This window comes from Balaenoptera musculus, chromosome 14 (assembly GCF_009873245.2).
Source record: "Balaenoptera musculus isolate JJ_BM4_2016_0621 chromosome 14, mBalMus1.pri.v3, whole genome shotgun sequence".
In the NCBI taxonomy this organism is placed as follows: domain Eukaryota; kingdom Metazoa; phylum Chordata; class Mammalia; order Artiodactyla; family Balaenopteridae; genus Balaenoptera; species Balaenoptera musculus.
This window is the reverse complement of record NC_045798.1, coordinates 8822250-8839447: the sequence shown is the minus strand read 5'-3', so window position 1 is coordinate 8839447 and position 17198 is coordinate 8822250. Positions and strand designations below refer to the sequence as shown.

General features: G+C 41.7%; 1 protein-coding gene across 2 annotated transcripts in view; it reads right to left on the bottom strand.

The window, feature by feature from the left end:
* The window catches only part of ATP2A2 (ATPase sarcoplasmic/endoplasmic reticulum Ca2+ transporting 2), a 63322-nt gene extending 48680 nt beyond the window's left edge, over positions 1-14642 (bottom strand). The window contains exons 1-5 of one of the 2 annotated variants that reach the window (XM_036874494.1): positions 13954-14642; positions 13232-13249; positions 13064-13146; positions 5228-5332; positions 378-516 (exon numbers count right to left, since the gene is read on the bottom strand). In XM_036874494.1, coding sequence (XP_036730389.1) covers positions 378-516; positions 5228-5332; positions 13064-13146; positions 13232-13249; positions 13954-14071 — 463 coding nt within the window. In that variant the 5' untranslated portion in view covers positions 14072-14642. The remainder of the gene's footprint in view (positions 1-377; positions 517-5227; positions 5333-13063; positions 13147-13231; positions 13250-13953) is intronic. The other variant, XM_036874495.1, reaches the window with a different exon arrangement.
* Positions 14643-17198: the final 2556 nt, after the last annotated feature.

Sequence of the window (17198 nt, the reverse complement as noted above, 5' to 3'; positions counted from 1 at the left end):
CCAAGAACCAAAACAGGAAAAACTATGTAGCCATTAACTAGTATTCTACAAACTGCTCACTACAACTAACTGTCAAATCAAGATTAAGTTCATTATCTCTTCAGCACTAGTGTTCCACAATGTACTATAAGTAATAAGCACAATAATTCAAAACACCTTGTTTAAAAAAAAAAAAAGAAAAACACTTATCAACATGAAGGGAAGTGCCAAAACACTGAAAATTTTACAGAAAACCTGATTCGTTTGGATAGCACTAAAAATCTGTTAACGTAATTGATACACATGAGCCTAACTTTTAAAACTCTTAAGTATGAGCCTTCAGAAAAGGACTGTATTCAGATATACAACCTAAAATAAAAATGACAAACTCAACTCACCAGCAATTTCTACAATATCACCAGGAACTATGTCTTTAGCTTTAATCCGCTGTACACTCTTCCTGTCTTGTCGATACACTTTGCCCATTTCAGGCTCATACTCCTTAAGGGCTTCGATTGCATTTTCAGCATTTCTTTCCTGTAAAAAAGAAAACAAAAGATAACAGTAGTAAATATAGCCTGCCACTGCCAAGGGTTTCTAGCCCTAGGAATCAAATTTTAAGAGTTGTAAACTAAACTTAAAACGAAAAAACACAGGAGATGCACATTAATGACATTTGCAATAAATGATTCACATCTTAAGGTAAGAAACACTAGGCTCTTATGATTTTGTACTAAAAATGAAAAAATAAGCACCCGAAGAAGGGTAAGGAGATAAAAATCAATGGAAAGAAGCAGTTATTAGAACCTGCTGTCCCTATGCACACTGTGCAACATGGCCCTCACCTTCAGCTTCACACACTCACATCATTAAGTCAATCTTGACCCCCATGAAAGGTGATGGTCTGGGGTTGGACCGCCCAGGCTCAACCCAGGCTTTTGCACTCAAAAACTATGTGATTGTGGATAAGTTACATGACACACAGCTTTATGGCCTACAAAACGAGGACACTAACAGTACCCACCCTCAAGGGTTGTGAGGATTTACAAGCTATGTGTAAAATGCTTAGATTGTTTTGGCACACAGTAAATGCTTTGAGTGATGAATTAAGAAAATCCAGTTACGTCTCAAATTCTAAATCTCTCACCAGTACTGAAGACCAATAAGTGGCCGGAAGCACTGCCAGTCACATACCACATTTACCATAATATTATATATGAACATGTCAAGACTTAGTCACACACAATTTTTATTTCCTAATTTCAAGATGAAAGATGCAGAATTAAAATGAGCCATGTTGAAAAAAAAAGCTAGGGGAAAGTTCCTTTGGGGGGTGGTGGGGGAGTATGTGTGAAATTTGCCTTTTCTCCTTTTAAAAAATAAGCAATTAGGACTTCCCTGGTGGCTCAGTGGTTAAGAATCCGCTTGCCAATGCAGGGGACACAGATTTGAGCTCTGGTCCGGAAAGATCCCACATGCCGCGAAGCAACTAAGCCCGTGCGCCACAACTACTGAGTCTGCACTCTAGAGCCTGCAAGCCACAACTACTGAGCCCGTGTGCCACAACTACTGAAGCCCTCACGCCTAGAGCCCATGCTCTGCAACAAGAGGAGCCACCGCAATGAGAACCCACACTCCACAACGAAGAGTGGCCCCTGCTCACTGCAACTAGAGAAAGTCCGCACGCAGCAACGAAGACCCGACGCAGCCAAAAATAAATATAAAATAAAATTAATTAATTAAAAAGAACATAAGCAATTAGAAGGAGCAAATCTACAAAGCACATGCCCAGTTGAGGTTACTCAGTGGACAAAGGAAACAATTCTTTCATTTCTCTCACATCTTTGCCCTCCAATCTAAACCTCTTCAATTTAACCTTCATTTGGATAAAATTTATGCTCGATACCATGCAATCTCATTTTTCACACTGTGGTAAAAATTAAGTCCTCAAACCTGCTTAAAGAGAATTTAGATGACACAAAACTGATAGCTAATGGCATGTGTCTAACTTTTTATGTATGCATTCCTGAGAAAGTACAGGAAACCTTAAATTTGGAAAGTTCATGATAAAAATAATTTAAATCCCAATCAGATCTGCTTAAAGAATGAGTCTATCTGTATCACCTTATAATTAACAGAAATACCAGCATATCTAACTCTAATTAATGTCACTGCTAAAAGGTCCTTCAGGTTAAGTTCAAACGTTACTGATATTGTAGAAAGAATAAATTCTGAGCATTGCTGCTATTCAATTATTCAAATTTGAAACTACTTTTTCCTCAGGATTTTTCCCCCTAGAATTTATGAATTGTGGCAGTTTTATTTTTTTCTCCTTCCTCGAGGTCATGTCAGGTAGAGTTTAATTGGACTGACCAAAGTTAAGATGTCCAGGAGCACTGTATTTTGCTTCTATTAAAAATCAGGGAGGGACTTCCCTGGTGGTCCAATGGTTAAGACTTTGCCTTCCAATGCAGGGGGTTCAGGTTCGATCCCTGGTCAGGAAGCTAAGATCCCACATGCCTTGTGGCCAAAAAACCAAAACATAGAACAGAAGCAATATTGTAACAAATTCAATAAAGACTTAAAAAAAAAATGTTCCACGTTAAAAATCAGGGGGACTTCCCTGGTGGCGCAGTGGTTAAGCATCTGCCTGCCAATGCAGGGGACACGGGTTCTAGCCCTGGTCCAGGAAGATCCCACATACCACAGAGCAACTAAGCCCATGAGCCACAACTACTGGGCCTGCACTCTAGAGCCTGCGAGCCACAACTACTGAGCCCACCTGCCTAGAGCCCGTGTTCCGCAACAAGAGAAGCCACCGCACCTCAACGAAGAGTAGCCCCCACTCACCGCAGCCAGAGAAAGCCCGCGTGAAGCAACAAAGACCCAACACAGCCAAACATAAATTTATTAAAAAAAAACCAAAAACAAACAAACAAAAAACAGGTCAGCTTGGGGAAAAACAAATACACCTAAACAAATACACCTAACTTACTACGAACAAAAACTTAGAAGACCTTCTAAGGTTTCCTTTGTTCTAAAAGTTACAACTCCTACCTCCTCCACTCAAACCTAAATAGGTCTAAATGTCATTCCTCAAACACACTTTGTACCTCTCTGCTCATGCCACCCCCTCTCTGGAATATTCTCCCCAGCTTCCACCCACAAAAGTCCCACTTCTTTAGAGTTCCCCCAATTGCTTGTCAGCCTTCCTTGATGACACTGATCAGAAATACATGCCCCACCCCTCCCAAATACTACCTTACACTATAATTATAACTTTCATTACTTCCAGAAAGCAAGAACCCTATAGTATTTATTGCTCATACCCTTCTGTATATTATGTAATAGGATATCCATCAAAAATATTACTCTTTTCTTTAAGCTAAGACATATCTAAAAGTCCTGTGAAAATTGCTATAAAATTTTACTTTGGAGTTCAGATCAGCCTGGCCCTGGATATAAATCCCAGATACTCTATGTATGTACTATCTGTATGGCCTTTGATAAGTCAATCACTCTGAACTTCTGTCACATCTGTCCAATGGGAATATCATCTGCCTTACAAAATCACTCTGAGCATGAAAAGGGAATATATATGAGGTATCTATTATGTAACTGACATAAATTAATTTAAAAATGCATATTACTAACTTGAGAAGGACAATCTAATGCTATATGTTGTTTCTTTTGCCTAAATTATTCACAAAAAGATCATTTCTATTTAAATAAAAGCAATTTTTAAAAAATCAAAATAAGAGGAATGTAGCACAATTAAAAATTTCTTCTAAGTAGGCTTCCTTCTATATGAGCTCACCACATAAAGGCCTTCATGTTTATTAATAAGATCAGAAGTTTACGATTCCAATAGGACTAAGTATGTTTATAAGATGCTTCCACTTTACGAATGACAGATGCACTCTATTTTAGTCCTGAAAGAGGTGACTATAGGTATCAAAAATCTAAAAGATCAATACTTAAAAGATGAATGAGAGGAACTTCCCTGGTGGCACAGTGATTAAGAATCTGCCTGCCAATGCAGGGGACATGGGTTCGATCCCTGGTCCGGGAAGACCCCACATGCCACGGAGTAACTAAGCCCATGTGCCACAACTACTGAGCCTGCACTCTAGAGCTCGCGAGCCACAACTACTGAAGCCTGCGCTCCGCAACAAGAGAAGCCACCGCACTGCAACGAAGAGTAGCCCCCGCTCACCGCAACTAGAGAAAGCCTGTACACAGCAAAGAAGACCCAACGCAGCCAAAAATAAAAAGATGAATGTGAAATATTAGTCTGGGTTTGTTAAAATATATCAAAAACAAAAACCTAACAGATCCACAGTCTTAAAAAAGTTAAATTCTCAAACTAGCTATCTGCAGAAGACCAATCATGCAAATATGGGGCAGATGTGTGATCCCATTATGTTTCTGTAGTAAAATTAGCTTCCATTCTGTGAATAAGAAAGGCCTGGGGGACTTCCCTGGTGGCGCAGTGGTTAAGAATCCACCTGCCAATGCAGGAGACACGGGTTCAAGCCCTGGTCCGGGAAGATCCCACATGCCACAGAGCAACTAAGCCCGTGAGCCACAACTACTGAGCCTGCGCTCTAGAGCCCACGAGCCACAACTACTGAGCCCACGCGCCACAACTACTGAAGCCTGCACACTCTAGGGCCTGTGCTCTACAAGAGAAGCCACAGCAATGAGGAGCCAGCACTGCAAGGAAGAGTAGCCCCCGCTCGCCGCAACTAGAGAAAGCACGCATGCAGCAACGAAGACCCAACGCAGCCAAAAATAAATAAATAAAATAAATAAATTTAAAAAAAAAAAAAAAAAAAAAGAAAGGCCTGGGTACTGGGCAGTTAAGGGAAAATAGCCAGGAATATGCTCTGAAGGTAAAATTATTTAGGATTTAAACAATTTTTATAGCTAAATACACACACACACACACACCCCCCCCCCCCCAAGGAGAATAAAAGTTTTTCATAGGAAGCAACTAGAAAATATAAAGAGAATACTGGTTGTCAAATTTTCTGGTTTTCCTTAAGTAGCTTCTTTATCCACTGTTCTTAATTCCATGCTACCATGAAGGATGAGCAATTTTAACAGCAAAGTATATATGCATGAGGTCTAAAATTTTGCCATTAAATAAACAGATAAACACACGTAGTTCCACAGATTGTTTTAACACAGTTTAAATCACTTACGTAAATTACCAAAATTTCACACTGCAGGAATTTTTGCTTACCTGCCATACACCCACAATTGCATTGGCTACTAATATAAGTAAAATCACAAAGGGTTCTACAAAAGCTGTAATTGTTTCTTCACCTTCTTCAAACCAAGCCAAAATCTAAAGAGAAATGGCATGCGTTAGAACTGTAATGTGTTCTTACAACAAAAGCGGTTGGCATTAAAGGAATTATTATGATACATAAAATCTCTTTTCTTACCATCCTTAGAAACAAAAGGTAGCAAAATGTAATGACATAAACAACAAGCTTATATCTTGTTCCCAATAATTCTTAAGACTCAAAACTATAAACTTCTTAATAATACCCTTAAGAACTAATTTATTTTTTCATGTAATAATTGGTTCAAAATCCAAAACAAATACTTTTGGGGAACTAAATTCCATTCATTTTCTGTGTATATTTTTCAAAAGAAATAAAACAAATTCCTGATTTTGTTAAAGCAAAAGGCAATCATGAAACTTTGTTAATCTGGTTAATAGTCACATCAAATAATACCTATGTGGCACAAATTCATAGTAAAAACAACTTAATCATTGACTCAAAATTAGAGTATATAATCTGCTAATGTCCCACGTATTTTCAGTGGTGTTGCTGAAGGCCATTACTGCAAGGTTGTTCTGCGATCAGGAATGTATTTTGAAGGTTATCCTCCATATGATATCTAGTATAGGAACACAGCACTTCAGAGATGACATAAATCCAAAAATGTTTTACCTGGGCACAGAACACTGTCCCAAGAAAAATGAGCAGAGAATTAACTTCTAGCTCACACAAGCCACACTGTACTTTCTAACTGAGCAACCCTATGAAGAAAGAATCCAACACAATGAATCTTAAAATAATAAACAACATAGTAAAAGAGGCATCTAAATGGTTAAAAATTTAACAACCAATTTTTGTGGAAAACTGCCAATCCAAAAAGGATGTTAAAGGTATCTCATGATACAGTCTGGGAGGTAAGATTTGCCTTTGCCTTTTAACACTGCTTAAAATGTTTGTATATTCCACAATGAAATCTTTTCTTTAAAAGATCTATTCGGTAAACAATGGAAGCACTGTTTCTGATACTTTTTAATATTCTCAGATATGATGTATGGCAATAATGAAGCCATCTGGCGACTACATTTGTACCTAGTGGAATACTATAAAGTGAGCTTTGACACAAACAGCAAACAACCAGAAAGATGATTAAGGCAAGACCCAACATGAATTTTGCAAGTAAAAGAGAGTAACGATGAATTAACAACAAATATCAATTTGTTAGGCAGCTATGCTCACCACTATACCACCAACAAAAGAAATATCAATTTGAGCAGGAAAAAAACCAGGAGACCCAAGGCCAGGTCCTGAAAGACGCCAATCACCACTGACAGCTAATGAACCAGGGCAAGCAGAACACCAAAATGAATATAAATTGTTGCTGCAAGCTTTCAGCTGGGCATTCCTGGTGTTAAGGCCAGGCCTAATGGCAGGATGAAAACTTCTCTAGGAAGTTATAAATTTTGATAGATGCAAGATCACAGCTGCTTTGATACTAGCCTTTCAAACATTTGCCAAGGAGAGCATATCAAAAATAAGAAACTTAATTAGCTCTTGGGGGAGAAAAATTGCTCAACTTGAAGAGTAACGAGGACCTTTAGAAAAGGTCAGTGAGGCATTAGCAACTGTAAGATAAGCTTCACACCTTGTTAAAGCTGGTATGAATTTCCCTCTTGGCAGCTAGGCCTGAGAAACAAACTTAAAGCAATATCCCACATAAGCTGGAACAAAGGAAAAGACTAAAGCAAGCAAGCAGTGACAGGACAATCAAAGCAAACCTCTACTTTTCAAGAAATGTGTGGTTCCTTTGCATAAGTGGTATTTATCAATAATGCAATAATCCTCATCTGTATTATGTAGTAGCCTTTTCTTCCACTATGTGACTTTAAATGTTTATGTGTAAGAAACACAGGCATTCATAGTTATTTGAGGGTTCTGTACAATGTATAATTACTGCCTGATGAGAAACTAGTGGGCAAATCTCTTAGTGTGGAAGGACAGTGCTGAACCTATTTAACACTGACAACTACCAATTTTCTAATATTTTAAAAAATATTTTGAAACCCACAAATAACCCAAAGAATTAAGTGCTACAATTCAAAATAAAGATGAACCGTATTTCATTTACTGCTAAGAACCAATCCAGTCAATCATGTTCAAACCACATGGTGCAGTCCTTCATGGTTTTGTTCTATTGAAAAGAAAACCTCTCTTGTGTAAATGGGAAGATGAAGCTGACAAATGAAAGATCCCATGAGATGGGGAAGGGGGTAGTGAAGAGGGAAACTGGATGAGTAACAAATTATTATGTCTTATTAGCATTATAGTACAGTCAGTTCATAATTATGGTTTACCAGAAGTTATACAAAATATACAGGGGGCAGAGAGAATGTTTCTAAAAACTCTTTATTGAGAACAGGTTGAATATAAAGGATTATCTGTTTGTATTTCCTTTTGTTGACTATTCTATCCCCAGGGATCTAGAAGAGTCTCTGGTACATAGTTGATGCTCACTATATATTTATTGAATAGATGCATGAATAAACAAAACAAAATCTCATAAAACGTCTAAGGTACAAGTCCCTACCTGGCAGTCTATGAACTTAAACATTAAGAGAGCAAAAAGGTAACCAACCTCATTAACAATATCAAATGGAAGTGGAAGGAAAAGCTACTGCAGTATAATTTTAGGCATAGTGTTTCTTCTGTCTTTGCTTTGCACTATTAATACAGTAACAGTACTTCTGGGGCTTACAGTATCCAGCTACAGCAAGTTCAAAAGTTTCAAACTTGTCAATCCTATTCAAAGTAAACACTTGCTAGGTTACTTTATTTATTTAATTTTATTTATTTATTTGCTTTACTTTATTTATTTAGTTCCCCGACCAGGGATCGAACCTGGGTCCTGGCAGTGAAAGCACCGAGTCCTAACCACTGGGAATTCACTTGCTAGGTTACTTTAGACAGGGTAGGGTATCTTCTAATTGTTATATGGAAGACTGATCTCTGTATATCACCATAACTTCTGAGAGTACAGCCAAAAGATGCCAGAGAGCAGGGTTTAATGAATTAAGCAAATTTTAATCCAAGGTAAAAAGGCATGTTCTGGTATAAACTAGGAGACAGTCATGGTACCATGACTCAGTTATCTACACGTTAGGATAATGTGCAGAGCTCTTAACAAGAACATAAGAAGAAAATGAGAGACCATAAGCACATTCTTAAGGCTGAGGGTCTTAAAACATGTATCAGGTCTGCATTCCTCCTTGTATCCTTAGAAATCTGCAATGCCTTAGGGCACCCAAACATTTGTTCAATGAAGGAAAAAATTTACATCAAGAAATTTAAAAAGAGGAAACAGAAATAAAGTATCACCAATAACTGTTACAGCAATTTTCTGAGGTGAGAAACAAAAGTTCAGCCATTATAAAAAAAATAGTATGAATTATAGACTATAGATTCTCTTCTGAACCACACATAAAGCTTATGTGAAAACACTCTTCAATATTTTCAGATTTGAAAATACAATCTTCTTTAAAAGAAAACAAAAAACCCCATACACATTCACCTTTCAAACCATATTTTAAAGACAGGCTCTAAATAAATTACTTAAACCAATCAGTAAACTGCCAATTTTGTCCTTCAAAATAATTAAAACACAGGAAAAATTTAAAATCACTACATTATCAAATACTTTTTGAATATATCTTACTGAGAAAACCAAAGTAAACAAATTTCATGTATTTTGAAAATGCTACCAACACAAACTCATCCAAATATTTGTTATATCAAAAGCACTAACCTGGGACCTCCCTAGTGGCGCAGTGCTTAAGAATCTGCCTACCAATGCAGGGGACACAGGTTCGAGCCCTGGTCTGGGAAGATCCCACATGCCACGGAGCAGCTAAGCCCGTGCGCCACAGCTACTGAGCCTGCGCTCTAGAGCCCACGAGCCACAACTGCTGAGCCTGCGTGCTGCAACTACTGAAGCCCACGCGCCTAGAGCCCGTGCTCCGCAACAAGAGAAGCCACCGCAATGGGAAGCCCACGCACCGCAACCAAGAGTAGCCCCCGCTCGCTGCAACTAGAGAAAGCCTGCGCGCGCAGCAACGAAGACCCAACGCAGACAAAAATAAATAAAAAACAAATTAATTAATTAAAGAAAAGAAGCACTAACCTAGGTTCTAAAAGGAATTATGAATCCCTTCAAAGGTTCCAGTAGGAAGAAAAGACAAATTATTCAAATGTAAATCAAAGTTGAGAAGTGCCCTGGTCTAAAAAAGTTTTATTAGCATTTTAGGGTCAATCTAAGTAGCTGAGATAGGGAAATGGGGGTGAAGGGTAGAGAAGCTTATGCAAATTGTGTTACCAGAGAGGACTTTATGATTCTGACAGATGAGACAAATATGGTCCTCAAGCTCACCTCTCCTGACTGCCCTATTTGAAAACTGCACTCCTTCTACAGTCTCCCCTATTCCGCCACCACCAACCATGTTATTTTTTTCCACAGCACTATCTCCAATCCAACAGTTTATTATATATTTTACTTTTATCTGTCTCCACTAGAACATCAGCTCCAGGTAAGAGACCGTGTATTTCGTTCCATGCTGTGTTCCCAGTGTTTGTGCCATGTACCTAAGGTGCTCAATTCCTAACAAAGCAGGGAAGAGAGAAAAGAACAGGCATTCCAATTAAGCAACCATATGATGTGTTATATGAAGGGCAAAGTTGGTGAACAAGGGGGATGGAAAGAAAAAGTGAAAAGGATAGGAAGGTACTGAACGTCAAGTTAAGGAATTTCTAATGTTACTTCACATACAATGGGAGATATATAGCTCACTTCTTCCAATCCAAGTGACAAGTTAATTAAACTTTATCCCTACAGGTCACAAGTATAAAACATTAATGCTGTTTCCTACTTTCTGCCAACGCAAAATATTAACTCTGGTTAACAGTTTACTACTTAGATATTTGAAATATATCACTAAAGCCTAGTATTTCTTAACTTGAGCAGAACCTGATGATGTATCATATATAGATTATAAAAACTGCCTATTTGCTTCTCCAAAAGAGCATGTATATTTTACCATTTTTCCTTTTCAACGAATAGGAATGAACTGACTACCACAAAAAACTCAGTGGTCTTTTCAAAGGTAAAGAAATGTGGAATGAAAAGGGTCAAGTATAATGTAGCAGTAGTGCTAATCCCACATGAAGAAAATCAACAAGTTTTATATCTGCAATTTCTTGATCAAACAAATCAAATTGTTACAGTACTTCCTAAACAATAAATGTTTAAACTTTTCTGTTTAACAACCCATAAAATAAAAATGTAACATAGTTCATTTCCTAAGCAATAACTCCATGTAGTTACCAAAAAGGTAACTCAAATTTCAACTCCAAAATATAGCTCTATAAAGCTACAAAAAGCCAACATCCTACCTTACAACAAAATTAAAGCTTTTATTTAAAAACCCATTTGAGGGAATTCCCTGGCACTCCAGTGGTTAGGATTCGGGGCTTTCACTGCTGCGGCCGGGTTCATTCCCTGATCGGGGAACTACAGATCCTGCAAGCTGTGCAGCACAGCCAAAAAATAAAATAGAATAATAATAATAATAAAAAAATGTGAAAATGCCCAGAAGATTTAAGCTCCTTACTTCAAAGGAAAACTCACATCATTATTTCAAAATATTAATATAAAGTCACTCAAACTGGCCACTCAAGAGATCCTATACAACCCAAATAGTCAATAGCTTGTCTACTGGAAGTAATGCCACCTATGTTACAACACTGCCTTAAATTATACACACAAAATAACTCAATAAAAATTTATTTTATCTCTTCTTGTATATAGCAGCTGATTAACTTCTAAGAGATCCCCGATGACCTTATTGAAGCCCAGTATTAAAACTACCAAACTTGGGCTTCTCTGGTGGCACAGTGGTTGAGAATCTGCCTGCCTAATGCAGGGGACACAGGTTCGAGCCCTCATCAGGGACGATCCCACATGCCGCGGAGCAACTAGGCCCGTGAGCCACAACTACTGAGCCTGCGCGTCTGGAGCCTGTGCTCCGCAATGAGAGGCCGCGACAGAGAGAGGCCCGCGCACCGCGATGAAGAGTGGCCCCCGCTCGCCACAACTAGAGAAAGTCCTTGCACAGAAACAAAGACCCAACACAGCCAAAAATAAATAAATAAATAAATTTATTTATAAAACTACCAAACTTGAGACTATTTTAAAATTACGTAGCCAGCTTAAACATAAACATTATACTACCTCAAACACATTATTTGTTTTGTTCCAGGACAATGTATTGAAACTAATTAATCAAACAGCTCTATTCCTTTATCTGAATTGGTAAAGCAGCAGCCACTTACTGAAGGGGAATTTTTTTTAACCAACCAAGAAAAAACAGACACGTATAAGGTATGGAGTGATTAATTCAGGATGCTTAATGATTTGCTATGACACTCTCTTAATTTTATTCAATGAAAACCGTAGAAAACATTCGTGAGGAATTAATTATTAACGGCTACACATCACTTGGCTAACATGGCATGACATATGAAAGTCTCAAGGCAGAATCTGCGTACAGAAACTCCAAAAAAGTTCACCTCTTGCCAATTTTTTCCCTTCACCTAAAGTAAAGAAATGCCCACTGCTTCGTGTATTTAGTTCTCAAAATAGCCCTCTAGGGTAAGGTTGTCAATAAAGACAGAGGTAGATCCCTGAGGCCTGCATGCTTACAAACACACAAAAATGAAACCTTGAAGCTGTGTCAAGTTTGCAAAGCCTGAAACAAGTTTTCGCACTGAGTGAATTTCACTTCCCATCTTGGTTTTTATAAGAATAAAATACTGTACTTTAAGAACAAAAGGCATCTCATGCTGTTAGGATTAGGAACATCTGTGTCCTATTCATGACCATTTTTAGGAAAACTTCGAAATCCAATGCCCAAGAAAAAAAAATGCAATAAAAAAATCAATATTGAACACACAAAAAATGTTAATAACCTAGAATTATCTTTTCCAACCCCCATCACCTTTCTTCTGCTGTTCTTTGCATTTCACCAGTTTCTTAGCAACCATACAGAACTCAAGCTGGTAAGCACATAGAGAACATGAAAAAAGTTTTGTTTTTTTTTTTTCTTTTAAGATCTAGAACCAATTGTACTAAACCTTGTTCTCTCAACCTAGGAGCCACTCAAGACAGGGGTCCAATTTAGATAAATATACCACCCTAAAGGTCAGTGACCAAATTTGGTCAACAGTGGTGCCATCACTGCCGTCATCATTCTTGTCACTGTCAGAAACAACTGTCACCTTGCCATTACCAGGAAGGGAGAGCAACTGGAATATTCCTTTTGTAAGTTCTATTTACAGACTACAAAGAGCCCAACATCATCTTAGTATGATCTTACACAACGGAAGAACCCCAAACAGAAAAGGCCTTCCAATAAAGAACTTTTTGATATTAAAAGCTGATAAACCACAGGAATTTATAAGACCCTGCTTGCCGCATTTGGGAACAATTTCTAACTGCACTGCCAATGTCAGACATCCATTTATTTTCTGTACGCGAATGGCTTCAAATGTTTTATTTATAAGTTTAAAATACCTAGGGAATCAAAAAAAAAAACCACCCCCCAAAACCCCCACACAAACATTAAGAAACAGCTTAAATCTCCAAATATAATGTTCTCACTCAATAGACATTTGTTTCCTGGTTTTTCATCTATGGTATAGTCTCAACTTTTTGGAGATAAAGTAAATTTCTTTATACTTACAAAAGATATACATGCTGCCAACAATAAAATTCTAACTAATAAGTCTTCAAACTGCTCAATCACAAGTTCCAGCAAGGTTTTTCCTGTTAGAAACAAACATATCTGTTGTAAATGTCATCTTAAGATCAGCACACAAAGTGGGGGAAGAAACGTGTTAAGATTACTCACCTTCTTCAGCCGGTAACTCTGTAGAATGCAGAAATTCACCAGGCAACGTGTCAAGAGGGGGGAAAAAAAACATTTTAGCACTCTGCCTTTACAAAAAGAATTACTAAATTATCACTGTCTTTGAAAGACGCACCTAGATGTATGAACATTCAACCATATTTAAGAGAAACCATACCAAAATGGTACCCCAAGAAAATATGCAGTATTTGTTGTATTGATCTACTCCAAAACGTGAAATCTCATCACCACCTAAGCAAGGCTCCTGAAACAAGGAGTCATTTCAGCTCTGTCATCACTTCTGCCAGATGTGTAACTTTGGGTAGTACAAGAACGGTCAGAGGCATTCTCAACTACAACGCCTCATAAACCCGGTAGGGACGAGAAAATGTCTCGCAGGGCTCAACCCAGATGCAGGAGGCTCATCCCTCCCTCCGCCGGGGCCAGCTGCTGCTCGTGAGAAGCCGCGGAGCTAGCTGCGTGCGGGGAAGGTCAAGGGCTGGAGCCACGAGGAAGTCGAGAGGAGGCGCAGACCCGACCCCGGCGCCCCCAGCCTGCAACCCCTCTCCCGCGGGGCCGGCGCGCGGGCTCAACCCGCCGCCTGCAGCCCTAGGCAGGCGCGGAGCCGAGACCCACGAGGTGGAGCTCGGTCAGCCATCTTTCCTGGCTCTCGGGCCCGCGCCTAGCCGCGCGGCGCCGCTGCAGCCCCGGCGCCGGGCACCTACCGTTGGAGCCCCATCTCTCCTTGAGCTTCTTGACCTGCTCCAGGCTCAGCCCTGTGCTTTCGTTGACGCAGAAGTGGCCCAGCACTTCCTCTACCGTCTTTGTGTGCGCGTTCTCCATGGCTGCGGGGGCCAGGCCGTCCTCGCCTCCAGTCCCCGCGGCCTCCTCGCCTCCGCCTCACACTCGGGCCGCGGGCTCGTGCCACCCCGGGCGCCCAGGCGCGGACTGGCCTCTCCCCCCTCCTTCTCCTACTCCGGCCGCTTCCGCCTCGCCGGGCGCTGAATCACCCCGCGCCCCCTCCCCCAGCAACCGCCCCTCTCGCAGCCCGGCCCTCGCCGGCGCCCGCCCCGGGCACAGCTGGACGGTGGGGGGGCCTCCCGACCCTCCCTCCCCTCGTCAGAAGGGAGGGCCTCCTTCACCCTCAACCGCCCGCTGGGAGTGCAGGCCGCGGCCCCCAGGCCCCCTCCCCGTTCTCCTGAGGTGATTCTCGGCCCCGCCCGGGCCAGAGGAGGGGGCGCTCGGCCGACCCCTGAGAGCGGAACGGAGCAACGGAGGAGAGCCGGAGGGGTGATGCGCGGCGCGCTCGCCCTCTCCCCTCAGCTCTGCACCCCCGACAGCAGTGGAAGAAACCGCAGCGGAGGGGAAGGAGGTGGCGTCGGGGACGGATCCGCGGCGGCTGCTCTAATAGCATTTATCCGCCGCTGCCTCCCCTCTCGCCGCCGCCGCGGCATGTGGACGCCGCTCATTGGCCGAGAGGGCCCAGCGCGGCGCGGGAGGCGCGGCCCCGCCCCCTCCCTCAGGCTCCCTCCCTCCCGCGCGACTTGCGCCCACGCGGCCGCGCAAGCCCCGCCTCCTCCCGCGCACCGCCCCCAGGAACCCGGATCGAAGTCGGCGTGCCCGCGCCCTGCGCGCTCTGACCGGCTGTTAGGCGGAGAGCGCTTGGCCTCTCTTTGGCTAATGCGGGTCTCGAATCCCGCCCGGCTCAACCACCTGCAGACGTAGAACCCAGGGAGGTGGAGGGCTCACGTGGGCTCCCTGCACTCGCTGCCCCCAGGGAACTGCCTACCCTTCAGAGTCGGCCTCGGGTTGGGGTGGGTGATTGGGAAGGCGAGGCTGAGGAACCTTACGAACTCGGTCGGCGCAGAGCTTCACCGAAGCGCGCTGGGGTTGGTGTTCTTGGCTCGCCCCCTTGCCCTCCACCCCCCAGGGCCGCACTCTGCAACCCAATCTGTGTACTTCAGAGCCCCTCTTAGGAACCGAGGGGAGGAATTCCTCAGTTCACTTCCCACACGGCCAAAATCCCTCATCTGTCGCTTCAGGAACACCGCATCCCACACCCCGCGCCGAGAGCTCCACCGCATGCAATTACCAGCCCTTCCCCAGCAGCTTCTGGCGCTCTGACTGAGGGAACCCCACTCTGGGGAGAGGAAGAAGGAGGTTTTATATTGTTTTTAATATCCCACACAGCCTTTGATACATGTCTGCATGGAAGTCACAGATTACGCTACTGTAACTGCTAAATAAGCGAGAGTTGTGCTAGAAGGTGCCTCGCTTGGGCATTGATTAAGGCTATTTTCTAGACTGCCCCTTTCCCCAATAGGGGAAAAAAGGACTTTAATCCAAAAATCTATTCTTAAACCACAGATAATCTGCTCTTGAGGTCTGTAGAAAACCTACCTCAACAAGGACCTACTGTATAGCACAGGGAACTCTTCTCAATATTCTGTAATAACCTAAATGGGAAAAGAATCTGAGAAAGAATATATATATATATAACTAAATCACGTAGCTGTACACCTGAAACTAACACAACATTGTAAATCAACTATACTCTAATATAAAATAAAAAGTAAATTAAAAAAAAAGAAAACCTATGTAACAGCAAGATAAAGGGAATTTTGCCAATATAAAAAAATTAGACAACAGAGAAAGGGACCTTCTCATTGAATTCTTGAGCAAAAGGTGAACACATTTGCATCACAAAGGGCAGTTTTCTTAAGGGACTATGTTGCAGAATGAAGCATTTAGTCCACTTTTGTGTTTGGCTATGGTGTACCATCCACAGGAGCCAAGGCAGAACAAAAATCACCTCAGTTGTCCCAGATGGCTCAGCTTCAGGACTTAAAGTCCTTTAACAGATGCAAATCACAGTGCATTACCTAGCTGAAAAAATCAGGCACGTCATTTTATTTGTCATTTCATTTAATTATTTCCAAGGAGTGGAGGCCGGTATACAGTTTTGATTGATACTTGGAAAAGGACCAACAAAATCCTACCCCAAATAAACAAACAAAAATTCTAGTGTATGGCAATGCACTAAGAGAAGCAAAGTGGAAACTGGTTAGGTCACAGGATTGGAGCCTCTTCCAGCAGGGGCACGTGGCTGCACGGTGGGGGGTGTGGTAATGGAGGGCTGGTGGTTCTTTTCCCCCTCAGACCAGGTTTGCACCACTTCTTACCAACTCTTCTGCCTCACCCCAGCGAGTGTAAAAGCACTCCAGGCAGGAGGATTGTTACCTTTCTCAGCCTGGAAATTATCTTGAGCATTTGACTTTGGATCTCCGTTCTGTGGCTTGGTCTCTGCTTGGGGTTGTAAGTGCTTCTGCTTCTTGAGCTTCTTGAGAGGTTCCTGATCTGTGCTTTTGTACTGAATGCTCTTCCCCAGATCTCTGAGCTCCTAGTTCCATGTTATTATTCAGATCTCAGCTTACATGTTACCTTCTCAGAGATGTCTTGACTGACTGCTTAAAGGGCTACCCTCCCCAGTCACCCTCGCTATCACATTACTGTTTTATTTTCTTCACAGCACTTATCTCTGATGTTGTATTTTTTGCTTAACTGTTTACTGCCTGTCTCCCCCCACTAGGACGTAGGCTTCATGAGAACAGCATGTCTTGTCTAGCTTGTCCATCTTCAGGATATAGGAGTCCCCTGGTATACACTCATCATTTATTGAATGCCTACTATTTGAGTGAATGAAAGAGCCCCACCATCCCTGATCTATCAGTGACTTGCAAAGGGCCTGGCTTTGAGAGGACCTCAGCAAATTTTTGCTGAGCTCAAGTTTATTGATTTCCAGTGTGTGATATAAACCGGAAGGCCTCTGAACTACTCGCCTCATGTGAATGGCTGTGAAGGTTAGGTTTAAAACGAACAAACAGGGACTTCCCTGGTGGTCCAGTGGCTAAGACTCAGCACTCCCAATGCAGGGTGCCTGGGTTCAATCCCTGGTCAGGGAACTAGATCC